The 14,318-nt window shown below is 46.9% G+C and overlaps 1 protein-coding gene and 1 long non-coding RNA gene across 6 annotated transcripts in view; one reads left to right on the top strand and one right to left on the bottom strand.

The window, feature by feature from the left end:
• Nucleotides 1-14,318, top strand: part of KIF13A (kinesin family member 13A) — a 477,346-nt gene that overhangs the window by 264,167 nt on the left and 198,861 nt on the right. For all 4 annotated transcript variants that reach the window (XM_063923222.1, XM_063923220.1, XM_063923221.1 and 1 more), the window contains exons 15-16: nt 12,959-13,045; nt 13,124-13,290. In XM_063923222.1, coding sequence (XP_063779292.1) covers nt 12,959-13,045; nt 13,124-13,290 — 254 coding nt within the window. The remainder of the gene's footprint in view (nt 1-12,958; nt 13,046-13,123; nt 13,291-14,318) is intronic.
• LOC134928018 (uncharacterized) overlaps nt 1-14,318 on the bottom strand; it is a 95,440-nt gene that overhangs the window by 16,341 nt on the left and 64,781 nt on the right. The gene's annotated exons all lie outside the window — the stretch shown is intronic.

Genomic DNA, 14,318 nt, shown 5'->3' with positions numbered 1-14,318 from the left:
CCTTCCCAACACTGGACGTGAAGAGCATGCGCCTTCCACCATTTGCACGCCCCCTGCAAGTGCTGGAAGGAGCACCCGCAGTCCAGTTCCTGATAGTCAGATTGAAGATGTCAGTGTTGAAGTACACCAGGATGAGGAGGATATGGGTGTTGCTGGCGCTGGGGAGGAAATTGACCAGGAGGATTCTGATGGTGAGGTGGTTTGTTTAAGTCAGGCACCCGGGGAGACACCTGTTGTCCGTGGGAGGAATATGGCCGTTGACATGCCTGGTGAAAATACCAAAAAAATCAGCTCTTCAGTGTGGAGGTATTTCAACAGAAAAGCGGACAACAGGTGTCAAGCCGTGTGTTGCCTTTGTCAAGCTGTAATAAGTAGGGGTAAGGACGTTAACCACCTCGGAACATCCTCCCTTATACGTCACCTGCAGCGCATTCATAATAAGTCAGTGACAAGTTCAAAAACTTTGGGCGACAGCGGAAGCAGTCCACTGACCAGTAAATCCCTTCCTCTTGTAACCAAGCTCACGCAAACCACCCCACCAACTCCCTCAGTGTCAATTTCCTCCTTCCCCAGGAATGCCAATAGTCCTGCAGGCCATGTCACTGGCAATTCTGACGAGTCCTCTCCTGCCTGGGATTCCTCCGATGCATCCTTGCGTGTAACGCCTACTGCTGCTGGCGCTGCTGTTGTTGCTGCTGGGAGTCGATGGTCATCCCAGAGGGGAAGTCGTAAGCCCACTTGTACTACTTCCAGTAAGCAATTGACTGTCCAACAGTCCTTTGCGAGGAAGATGAAATATCACAGCAGTCATCCTGCTGCAAAGCGGATAACTGAGGCCTTGACAACTATGTTGGTGTTAGACGTGCGTCCGGTATCCGCCGTTAGTTCACAGGGAACTAGACAATTTATTGAGGCAGTGTGCCCCCGTTACCAAATACCATCTAGGTTCCACTTCTCTAGGCAGGCGATACCGAGAATGTACACGGACGTCAGAAAAAGACTCACCAGTGTCCTAAGAAATGCAGTTGTACCCAATGTCCACTTAACCACGGACATGTGGACAAGTGGAGCAGGGCAGGGTCAGGACTATATGACTGTGACAGCCCACTGGGTAGATGTATGGACTCCCACCGCAAGAACAGCAGCGGCGGCACCAGTAGCAGCATCTCGCAAACGCCAACTCTTTCCTAGGCAGGCTACGCTTTGTATCACCGCTTTCCAGAATACGCACACAGCTGAAAACCTCTTACGGCAACTGAGGAAGATCATCGCGGAATGGCTTACCCCAATTGGACTCTCCTGTGGATTTGTGGCATCGGACAACGCCAGCAATATTGTGTGTGCATTAAATATGGGCAAATTCCAGCACGTCCCATGTTTTGCACATACCTTGAATTTGGTGGTGCAGAATTTTTTAAAAAACGACAGGGGCGTGCAAGAGATGCTGTCGGTGGCCAGAAGAATTGCGGGACACTTTCGGCGTACAGGCACCACGTACAGAAGACTGGAGCACCACCAAAAACTACTGAACCTGCCCTGCCATCATCTGAAGCAAGAAGTGGTAACGAGGTGGAATTCAACCCTCTATATGCTTCAGAGGTTGGAGGAGCAGCAAAAGGCCATTCAAGCCTATACAATTGAGCACGATATAGGAGGTGGAATGCACCTGTCTCAAGCGCAGTGGAGAATGATTTCAACGTTGTGCAAGGTTCTGATGCCCTTTGAACTTGCCACACGTGAAGTCAGTTCAGACACTGCCAGCCTGAGTCAGGTCATTCCCCTCTTCAGGCTTTTGCAGAAGAAGCTGGAGACATTGAAGGAGGAGCTAACACGGAGCGATTCCGCTAGGCATGTGGGACTTGTGGATGGAGCCCTTAATTCGCTTAACAAGGATTCACGGGTGGTCAATCTGTTGAAATCAGAGCACTACATTTTGGCCACCGTGCTCGATCCTAGATTTAAAGCCTACCTTGGATCTCTCTTTCCGGCAGACACAAGTCTGCTGGGGTTGAAAGACCTGCTGGTGAGAAAATTGTCAAGTCAAGCGGAACGCGACCTGTCAACATCTCCTCCTTCACATTCTCCCGCAACTGGGGGTGCGAGGAAAAGGCTCAGAATTCCGAGCCCACCCGCTGGCGGTGATGCAGGGCAGTCTGGAGCGACTGCTGATGCTGACATCTGGTCCGGACTGAAGGACCTGACAACGATTACGGACATGTCGTCTACTGTCACTGCATATGATTCTCTCACCATTGAAAGAATGGTGGAGGATTATATGAGTGACCGCATCCAAGTAGGCACGTCACACAGTCCGTACTTATACTGGCAGGAAAAAGAGGCAATTTGGAGGCCCTTGCAGAAACTGGCTTTATTCTACCTAAGTTGCCCTCCCACAAGTGTGTACTCCGAAAGAGTGTTTAGTGCCGCCGCTCACCTTGTCAGCAATCGGCGTACGAGGTTACATCCAGAAAATGTGGAGAAGATGATGTTCATTAAAATGAATTATAATCAATTCCTCCGTGGAGACATTGACCAGCAGCAATTGCCTCCACAAAGTACACAGGGAGCTGAGATGGTGGATTCCAGTGGGGACGAATTGATAATCTGTGAGGAGGGGGATGTACACGGTGATATATCGGAGGATGATGATGAGGTGGACATCTTGCCTCTGTAGAGCCAGTTTGTGCAAGGAGAGATTAATTGCTTCTTTTTTGGTGGGGGTCCAAACCAACCCGTCATTTCAGTCACAGTCGTGTGGCAGACCCTGTCACTGAAATGATGGGTTGGTTAAAGTGTGCATGTCCTGTTTATACAACATAAGGGTGGGTGGGAGGGCCCAAGGACAATTCCATCTTGCACCTCTTTTTTCTTTAATTTTTCTTTGCGTCATGTGCTGTTTGGGGAGGGTTTTTTGGAAGGGCCATCCTGCGTGACACTGCAGTGCCACTCCTAGATGGGCCCGGTGTTTGTGTCGGCCACTAGGGTCGCTTATCTTACTCACACAGCTACCTCATTGCGCCTCTTTTTTTCTTTGCGTCATGTGCTGTTTGGGGAGGGTTTTTTGGAAGGGACATCCTGCGTGACACTGCAGTGACACTCCTAGATGGGCCCGGTGTTTGTGTCGGCCACTAGGGTCGCTTATCTTACTCACACAGCTACCTCATTGCGCCTCTTTTTTTCTTTGCGTCATGTGCTGTTTGGGGAGGGTTTTTTGGAAGGGACATCCTGCGTGACACTGCAGTGACACTCCTAGATGGGCCCGGTGTTTGTGTCGGCCACTAGGGTCGCTTATCTTACTCACACAGCTACCTCATTGCGCCTCTTTTTTTCTTTGCGTCATGTGCTGTTTGGGGAGGGTTTTTTGGAAGGGACATCCTGCATGACACTGCAGTGACACTCCTAGATGGGCCCGGTGTTTGTGTCGGCCACTAGGGTCGCTTAGCTTAGTCATCCAGCGACCTAGGTGCAAATTTTAGGACTAAAAATAATATTGTGAGGTGTGAGGTATTCAGAATAGACTGAAAATGAGTGTAAATTATGTTTTTTGAGGTTAATAATACTTTGGGATCAAAATGACCCCCAAATTCTATGATTTAAGCTGTTTTTTAGTGTTTTTTGAAAAAAACACCCGAATCCAAAACACACCCGAATCCGACAAAAAAAATTCGGTGAGGTTTTGCCAAAACGCGGTCGAACCCAAAACACGGCCGCGGAACCGAACCCAAAACCAAAACACAAAACCCGAAAAATTTCCGGCGCTCATCTCTAGTTAACACTATATGTAGTGTTCTCAAAAAATAGTTTCTGTTCCTGATCAAACATGAACACATTGGCATATGCCGGAGCCACACTGCTGCCCATGGCACAACCAGATCTCTGTAAATAAAACCTACCATTAAACAGAAAATAATTTTTAGTGAGAACCAATTCCAATAGTTTAAGGAATAATGCCTTATCTAAACCAAATTCTACATCTAAATTGCTGATGAATCTATTCATGGCATCTAATCCCTCCACATGCGGTATAGATGTGTAGAGGGAAGAGACGTCCATGGTACAGAGTAACGTGTCTGCTGGCAAATCATCAAACTCCTTAATCTTCCTCAGGAAAGTTGTGGTGTCCTTCAGGTATGTAGGTCGTATGGTCACATGCGGTTGCAACAGCGAATCTAAAAATTCAGCTGTCGGCTGATACAGAGATCCCCTCGCCGACACAATCGGTCGGCCCGGAGGGTTCACTAAGCTCTTATGAACCTTAGGAAGTGTATATAGACAAGGGGTAATGGGATTCTTAGGGATGAGGGCCTCTTTCAGTCTCGGATTGAGCAACTTATCATGGACTGCTTGGTCTAATATGGTGTTAAGTTCCTTTCGGAAATCTGCCGTCGGATCTTTTGATAGAGTCAGGTAGGTCTCAGTGCAAGCTAATTGTCCCATGATCTCTTGGACATATTGTGTTCGATCTTGCAGTACTATGCCCCCGCCCTTATCGGCCGGGCGGATAATAATAGATGCATCTTGGCTCAGATCCTTCAAGGCTTTATGCTCATCTCGTGACAAATTGTTATAAATAGGTTTAGGAGTAACTAAGAATCTATTAACCGAATCGTCCATCAACCTCCCAAAGGTTTTCAGCGAGGCATTGTTGGAGACAGGATCAAATGTTGAGATCTGATATTTCCGTATAATGTGTTCTGCCGGATCCGGTGATGGTTGACTCTGAGAATGTTGGAAAAATTCCCTTAAGCGTAACTTCCTATTCATCTGATGTATATCGGCCTGCCACTCAAAAGGATTATGATGGTTAGTGGGAACAAAAGACAGTCCTCTATTCAATACAGCCTCTTCCGTAGAAGTTAATTGTCTCGAGGACAAATTAAAAATCAGGTTTTCTTGGACTTGTTCCCTTTTGATGATCCTTTGGTTTTGTCCACCGCGTCTCGTGGGCTTGGACCAGCCTCTGCCCTGGCCCTGGTGGTAGCCCCTAAAGGGGGACGTTTTGCAGATAGAGAATCGTCAGAATCTGCGACCACAAAGTCGCTGTCACTATTCGATGAGTGATGTCCTTTATCCTGGCGACCCCTACGTTGTCGATACGTGGTACGTGTCTGAGCTCTATAATTTGATTTGGAGGAATCCGTACCAGTCAGCCATCTATAAACCTGGAAATCTTCATAATCATTTTGCACAACTTGTAGTTTTGATTTCTTGAATTTAAGTAAATCTCTGCGGTAATTCTCTATTTGTTGTGTCAATTTAGCCCAGGTTGCGGCATGACTAGGGTCGGATATAATTCCTACATGAGTAGTATTGAGAGCTTCAATTTTAGATTTTGCGACTTGTAACTCACGACCCGATTCTTCTATAACAAGAAGCATCAAGTCGAAGCTGCACTTATTCAGTACAGAGATCCAACGTCGACAGAATTCGGGGTTAGTCCTCCCTATTGTTGGAGTGTTCCGGACGCGGAAGCCCCGAGGGATCAACTTTTGTCTAAAGTAATCTGAGAGTGTGGAACCGTGTAGTAAATAATCAGTTTCGCGTTTTCTCAAGCGTAACAGTTGTTTAAATACATCATCAACCGTGTCATCCAGTGCCTCCGGCACACAGTCTACAGCAAATAAAATACGGTCAGCTTGTACTTTGTTAAAACTCAGTGTATCACCAGATTGAGATGACACGTCCATGAGTGGATTAGCTTCCACTCTATCGGCACCGGTGGCTTCCATATTGTGGTATCTAGACACTGTTGTGCCAAGGCTCATTCATTGTCTGATCTCCGTTATCAAATCATTGACCACATACCAGTATTACCCAGAGGGGGCGATAGGGCTCTGGCATTGCATAGATTGGAGGCTAAATGGATTATTAAGTTAAATACGTTACATCCAGCAGGTCTGAACGAGAAAATTAATTGGAATTATCTACAACATAGATAATTCCGTTTATTTATGGCAACTGTATTTTACACCATGATTGCATTTATTCTATGACTATAGTTATTAGCATAGATGACTGTCCAATTATTGGCCTGTTAGCTTTAGTTACTTTTGCACATGATCATTTTATTTGCTTATGTTGTGGAGTTGGCATATATGGGCTTAATATCATATGTTTTGTAAACTAGCCCTTGTACTAGCATTTATGTATATTTGCATTGTAACTTTTTATTCCACCTAATTTTGCTGTTTTTTCATTATGCACTGTATTTGTTTATTTCATTATAGCCTCCCCTGCCAGGCGACATGACCGGGTACAGTGTGTGTAGCTCCGGGCATCGGGTTGCCAGGGTTACCGTTGCATCCCTCTGACATCATCCAGGCGTCCTGTCCTGTCCGGAAGCGCTATGCGCTCCGTGAGCCGGGTTGCCATGGTCACCGCTGCCGCCTGAGCACGTCATCTCCCAGGCGCTTTCGGCCTGACCGGAAGCTCCACGCTGTCCCGAGGTTGAGGATGCCGGCATGGGGGGCTATTTAGGTGAGTTCTATGTTGTATGTATGTTTGTTCACCTGTTTGTCTGACGCACTGGCGCGACCTGGAGAAGGGTCCTGCGAGACCCGAAATGCTGCATAGTCTGTAAGATGCTTGTGCCATTTTATTACTGTCTATCACTGCACCACTTGCTGCTGGAGCAATGCAGTGTGTTGATTAATTGGATGCAATAAAAATAGTTTTATTCTCAAGTCCTGGAGTGCCATGTCCTGTCTTGGACATTTGTTTGTTCTGACTCTCTGCTATATCTAAATATTGGACAAAGGCACACAGGCAGTTGGATTTTATTGGGAGTGCCGGATTATCTGGACATTGTGTATATATATATATATATATATATATATATATATATATACTTAAGGAGGACTTTAATTACAGTAAATTATTGCACTTAACATATTGAATGCACCTTCATTAAGCTAAATATATCGGCATAATGAGTTTTTTCTTGAACAATAGGGAGATCCATTATACATCTCTTCCCATCATTTTCCTGGACAGTTACTCAGCTTTCTCTAACGTCCTAGTGGATGCTGGGGACTCCGTCAGGACCATGGGGAATAGCGGCTCCGCAGGAGACTGGGCACAAAGTAAAAGCTTTAGGACTAGCTGGTGTGCACTGGCTCCTCCCCCTATGACCCTCCTCCAAGCCTCAGTTAAGATTTTGTGCCCGAACGAGAAGGGTGCAATCTAGGTGGCTCTCCTGAGCTGCTTAGAGTAAAAGTTTAAATAGGTTTTTTATTTTCAGTGAGACCTGCTGGCAACAGGCTCACTGCATCGAGGGACTAAGGGGAGAGAAACGAACTCACCTGCGTGCAGAGTGGATTGGGTTTCTTAGGCTACTGGACATTAGCTCCAGAGGGACGATCACAGGCCCAGCCATGGATGGGTCCCGGAGCCGCGCCGCCGGCCCCCTTACAGATGCTGAAGCAAGAAGAGGTCCATAAATCGGCGGCAGAAGACTTTCCTGTCTTCATAAGGTAGCGCACAGCACTGCAGCTGTGCGCCATTGCTCTCAGCACACTTCACACTCCGGTCACTGAGGGTGCAGGACGCTGGGGGGGGGCGTCCTGGGAAGCAATGAATTTACCTTAGTTGGCAAAAAATACATCACATATAGCTCCTGGGCTATATGGATGTATTTAACCCCTGCCAGTTTTCCAGAAAAAAGCGGGAGAAGAGCCCGCCGTGAAGGGGGCGGGGCCTATCTCCTCAGCACACAGCGCCATTTTTCCCACACAGCTCCGCTGGTAGGAAGGCTCCCAGAATCTCCCCTGCATCCTGCAACTACAGAAACAGGGTAAAAAAGAGAGGGGGGCACTTATTTGGCAAAATAACAGATATAAGCAGCTATAAGGGATAGACACTTATTGTAAGGTTGTCCCTATACATATATAGCGCTCTGGTGTGTGCTGGCAAACTCTCCCTCTGTCTCCCCAAGGGGCTAAGTGGGTCCTGTCCTCTATCAGAGCATTCCCTGTGTGTGTGCTGGGTGTCGGTACGTGTGTGTCGACATGTATGAGGAGGAAAATGATGTGGAGGCGGAGCAGAGTGTCTGTAACAGTGATGTCACCCCCTAGGGGGTCGACACCTGAGTGGATGTACTGTTGAAAATTACGTGACAGTGTCAGCTCTATATAAAAAAACAGTGGTTGACATGAGACAGCCGGCTACTCAGCTTGTGCCTGTCCAGACGTCTCATAGGCCGTCAGGCAGATGGCAGATACAGACGCCGACACGGATACTGACTCCTGTGTCGACGGTGAAGAGACAACCGTGATTTCCAGTAGGGCCACACGTTACATGATTGAGACAATGGAAAATGTTTTATACATTTCTGATAATACGAGTACCACCAAAAAAGGGGTATTATGTTCGGTGAGGGAAAAACTACCTGTAGTTTTCCTGAATCTGAGAAATAAAATGTGTGATGATGCGTGGGTTTCCCCCCGATAACAATAATTTCTTAAAAAGTATTGGCTGCATACCCTTTCCCGCCAGAGGTTAGGATGCATTGGGAAACACCCCCTAGGGGGGATAAGGCGCTCACACGCTTGTAAGAACAAGGGCTCTACCCTCTCATGAGATGGCCGCCCTTAAGGATCCTGCTGATAGAAAGCAGGAGGGTATCCAAAAAAAAAAGGTATTTACACACATACTGGTGTTATACTGCGACCAGCTATCGCCTCAGCCTGGAGGTGCAGTGCTGGGTTGGCATGGTCGGATTCCCTGACTGGAAATATTGATATCCTAGATAAGGATTGTATATTATTGCCTATAGAGCATTTAAAAGATGCATTTCTATATATGCATGATGCACAGCGGAATAATTGCCGACTGGCATCAAGTATAAGTGCGTTGTCCAATTCTACCAGTAAAATGGTCAGGTGATGCGGATTCCAAACGTCATTTGGAAGTATTGCCTTTGAAAGGGGACATTTGGGGTCGGTCTTTTAGACCTGGTGGCCACGGCAACAGCTGGGAAATCCACGTTTGTACCCCAGGTCGCCTCTCAAAATAAGACGCCGTATTATCAGGCGCAGTCCTTTGTTGGCAAGCGGACAAAAGGTTCCTCTTTTCTGCTCGTGACAGAGGGAGAGGAAAAAGGCTGCAGAGATCAGCCAGTTCCCAGGAACAGAAACCCTTTCCAGCCTCTGCCAAGCCCTCAGTATGACGCTAGGGCTTTACAAGCTCAGGCACGGTGGGGGCCCGTTCTCAATGAATTTCAGTGCGCAGTGGGCTCACTCGCAAGTAGACCCCTGGATCCTTCAGGTAATATCTCAGGGGTACATATTGGAATTCGAGACGTCTCCCCCTCGCCGTTTCCAAAAGTCGACTTTACCGACGTCTCCCTCTGACAGGGAGGCAGTTTTGGAAGCCATTCACAAGCTGTATTCCCAGCAGGTGATAATCAAGGTACCCCTCCTGCAACAGGGAACGGGGTATTATTCCACACTATTGTGGTACCGAAGCCAGACGGCTCGGTGAGACCGATTCTAAAATCTAAAATCTTTGAACACTTACATACAGAGGTTCAAATTCAAGATTGAGTCACTCAGAGCAGTGATTGCGAAACTGGAAGAAGGGGACTACATGATGTCTCGGGACATCAAGGATGCTTACCTTCATGTAAAAATTTACCCTTCTCACCAAGGGTACCTCAGGTTTATGGTACAGAACTGTCACTATCAGTTCAGACGCTGCCGTAGGGATGGTCCACGGCACCCCGGGTCTTTACCAAGGTAATGGCCGAAATGATGATATTCCTTCGAAGGAAGGGAATTTTAGTTATCCCTTACTTGGACGATTCCCTGATAAGGGTAAGATCCAGGGAACAGTTGGAGGTCGGTGTAGCACTATCTCAGATAGGGTTGCGGCAGCACGATTGGATTCTCAATATTCCAAAATCGCAGCTGGTTCCGTCGACGTGTCTTCTGTTCCTAGGGATGATCCTGGACACAGTCCAGAAAAAGGTGTTTCTCCCGGAGGAGAAAGCCAGGGAGTTATCCGAGCTAGTCAGGAACCTCCTCAAACCGAGCCAAGTCTCAGTGCATCAATGCACAAGGGTTCTGGGTAAAATGGGGGCTTCCTACGAAGCAATCCCATTCGGCAGATTCCACGCAAGAACTTTCCAGTGGGACCTGCTGGACAAATGGTCCGGGTCGCATCTTCAGATGCATCAGCGGATAACCCTGTCACCAAGGACAAGGGTGTCCCTCCTGTGGTGGTTGCAGAGTGCTCATCTTCTGGAGGGCCGCAGATTCGGCATTCAGGACTGGGTCCTGGTAACCACGGATGCCAGCCTGCGAGGCTGGGGAGCAGTCACACAGGGAAGGAATATCCAGGACTTATGGTCAAGCCTGGAGACATCACTTCACATAAATATCCTGAAGCTAAGGGACATTTACAATGCTCTAAGCTTAGCAAGACCTCTGCTTCAAGGACAGCCGGTGTTGATCCAGTCGGACAACATCACGGCAGTCACCCACGTAAACAGACAGGGTGGCACAAGAAGCAGAAGGGCAATGACAGAAGCTGCAAGGATTCTTCGCTGGGCGGAAAATCATGGGATAGCACTGTCAGCAGTATTCATTCCGGGAGTGGACAACTGGGAAGCAGACTTCCTCAGCACGACCTCCACCCGGGGAGAGTGGGGACTTCACCCAGAAGTCTTCCACATGATTATAAACCATTGGGAAAAACTCGACAGGTATTGCGCCAGGTCAAGGGACCCTCAGGCAATAGCTGTAGACGCTCTGGTAACACCGTGGGTGTACCAGTCAGTGTATGTGTTCCCTCCTCTGCCTCTCATACCCAAGGTACTGAGATTGATAAGATGGAGAGGAGTAAGCACTATATTCGTGGCTCCGGATTGGCCAAGAAGGACTTGGTAACCGGAACTTCAAGAGATGCTCACGGAGGATCCGTGGCCTCTACCTCTAAGAAGGGACCTGCTCCAACAAGGACCCTGTCTGTTCCAAGACTTACCGCGGCTGCGTTTGACGGCATGGCGGTTGAACGCCTGATCCTGAAGGAAAAAAGGCATTCCGGATGAAGTCATCCCTATCCTGATCAAAGCCAGGAAGGATGTAAACGCAAAACATTATCACCGCATTTGGCGAAAATATGTTGCGTGGTGCGAGGCCAGTAAGGCCCGACCGAGAAAATTCAACTGGGTCGATTCCTACATTTCCTGCAAACTGGAGTGTCTATGGGCCTGAAATTGGGGTCCATTAAGGTTCAAATTTCGGCCCTGTCAATTTTCTTCCAAAAGGAACTAGCTTCAGTCCCTGAAGTTCAGACGTTTGTAAAAGGGGTACTGCATATACAGCCTCCTTTTGTGCCTCCAGTGGCACCTTGGGATCTCTATGTAGTTTGGGGTTCCTAAAGTCACATTGGTTTGAACCACTTGAATCTGTGGAGTTAAAATATCTCACATGGAAAATGGTCATGTTGTTGGCCCTGGCCTCGGCCAGGCGCGTGTCAGAATGGGCGGGCTTTATCCTGTAAAAGCCCTTATCTGATCTTCCATTCAGACAGGGCGGAATTGAGGACTCGTCCTCTTTTTCTCCCTAAGGTGGTTTCAGTGTTTCATCTGAACCAACCTATTGTGGTACCTGCGGCTACTAGTGACTTGGAGGACTCCAAGTTGCTGGATGTAGTCAGGGCCCTGAAAATATATGTTTCCAGGACGGCTGGAGTCAGAAAACCTGACTCGCTGTTTATCCTGTATGCACCCAACAAGCTGGGTGCTCCTGCTTCTAAGCAGACTATTGCTCGTTGGATTTGTAGTACAATTCAGCTTGCACATTCTGTGGCAGGCCTGCCACAGCCAAAATCTGTAAAAGCCCATTCCACAAGGAAGGTGGGCTCATCTTGGGCGGCTGCCCGAGGGGTCTCGGCTTTACAACTTTGCCGAGCAGCTACTTGGTCAGGGGCAAACACGTTTGCTAAATTCTACAAATTTGATACCCTGGCTGAGGAGGACCTGGAGTTCTCTCATTCGGTGCTGCAGAGTCATCCGCACTCTCCCGCCCGTTTGGGAGCTTTGGTATAATCCCCATGGTCCTGACGGAGTCCCCAGCATCCACTAGGACGTTAGAGAAAATAAGAATTTACTTACCGATAATTCTATTTCTCATAGTCCGTAGTGGATGCTGGGCGCCCATCCCAAGTGCGGATTGTCTGCATTACTTGTACATAGTTATTGTTACAAAAATCGGGTTATTGTTGTTGTGAGCCATCTTTTCAGAGGCTCCTTTCTGTTATCATGCTGTTAACTGGGTTCAGATCACAAGTTGTACGGTGTGATTGGTGTGGCTGGTAATGAGTCTTACCCGGGATTCAAAATCCTTCCTTATTGTGTACGCTCGTCCGGGCACAGTATCCTAACTGAGGCTTGGAGGAGGGTCATAGGGGGAGGAGCCAGTGCACACCAGCTAGTCCTAAAGCTTTTACTTTGTGCCCAGTCTCCTGCGGAGCCGCTATTCCCCATGGTCCTGACGGAGTCCCCAGCATCCACTACGGACTATGAGAAATAGAATTATCGGTAAGTAAATTCTTATTTTCTCATTCCTTTGTCAGGCTAACATTTTTTCTTTCATTTGTTAAGGTTTTACCTTTGTATTGCCTTTATTTATTGACAGCGTTTTTTGTTTTCTTCTTTTTACAGCACATTGTCTTTTTCTTCCTGCCATTCCTTTTTTCCCCTTTCTCCCTTTCCTTCTCTTCCTTCTCTCCCACCCTCTATTATGACTGACTATATACCTACTGTAGCTATGACTATACCCTAGTGTAAATGTAATAGGTAATTTATTTTCGCAGTGTAAACATATGTAAGGGAAGTAAGTACTGTGCACCACTAGTTTGTGTATCCTCCACCCCTCCCCTAGGCAATATGTTGCACCCCTACTCATGGTTTTGCACAAGATGTATGTTACTTTGACAAAGCTTCTATTTTCCATAGGACATGTGTAAATGGTGTGCAAGTCTGTTCTAGGACACCCTTGTGGCATGGAGACAGAATCCTTTGGGGAAACAACCACTTCTTCAGGTACTTCTTTACACAAGTCTACTCCTTTATAATTTAGAAATATGTTTAAGCCAACTAAACATAATACTGTTTGATCAGGCTCAACCTGCCAAAGAGGAAGAGAAAAGATTGGCTGAGAGAGTTTGAGAAAGAAGCGAACTGTTCAGAGATTGATCTGGATGCAACAAGTGAAGCTTCGTCAGAACCAGACTATAATTATGAATTTGCACAGATGGAAGTTATAATGAAGGCACTGAACAGCAATGGTAAGTAAGGCCATTAAATACCAGTGAAGTGCAGGATACAAGACACTAATCTCTGCTGCTGGTCAGATGAGTTATTTTATAAATCTACATTTCACTGACCCTCCAATATATCTTCTCCATCCTACAACCTAATTCTCTGCTTCAGAACTTCTGAATTAAATGTGGAGAGTGGCTTTTCTTAACTTATAAAGGCCCACGTAATACCATATCAGTTTATATCTGCATGGAATTGAAACTTGGTAAGTGTGGCCACTCACCAGGAATTGGTCAATCAATGACAGCGTTGTGCAATATGTAATGATCATTAGCATTAATAGCATTATTAATATGCAAGGCAGTGTGTGCAGCATGTGGTACTTTCAGTGATCAGAGAGGGGAGGCTGAGGCGTACTCACCCCCAGTGCTTCCCTGTCCCCCCCCCACCCCTTTTCCTTAATCCATCTCTGGTGTCTCCTCTGTAGTAGTGGGTGAGTTGGTAATAACCCTTTCACACACAAACCCCCGGGTCAGAGATGGAATATTGACACACAATTAACCTATGCTGCATCTTTTCACACCACGCTGGAAGAGCGATAATGTACCAACAAATCAGCGTATACCTGTCATATCACAGTCTGTGTTCGAAAAATGACCGTTACTGTAGGAGCTGATTGGTTGGTACGATATTTCTATCTCATCTTCCTCTCTCCAAGCTTTGATACATCTGCCTAAAGCTGCAACATACCCTGGTCAACAGTTTAGTTGTAAAATGTTTTGGTCAGTTCAGGTAATTACAGTTATAAATAAAGTGACAATTTCTGGAGCAGAGAATTTTGTACTAAATGGAAGATATTATGGTGGAGGGTCTGCACTTAGTCCTCTATACCAGGCCTGTACAACTGCAAGTACAAGCCACAGCATGCTCTGCCAACTGATATCTTACAGTATATGCTAAAACTTGTAGTTTTACAACACCTCAAATGCCACAGGTTGTCCAGGTGGGTTGGGTACAAAATACAAGCAGATGCAATCCAGTCAGTCAGAAGAAT

This window comes from Pseudophryne corroboree, chromosome 5, assembly GCF_028390025.1.
Source record: "Pseudophryne corroboree isolate aPseCor3 chromosome 5, aPseCor3.hap2, whole genome shotgun sequence".
Taxonomy (NCBI): Eukaryota; Metazoa; Chordata; class Amphibia; order Anura; family Myobatrachidae; genus Pseudophryne; species Pseudophryne corroboree.
The sequence above is the reverse complement of the archived record's forward strand: the minus strand, read 5'-3'. Positions and strand labels throughout refer to the sequence as shown.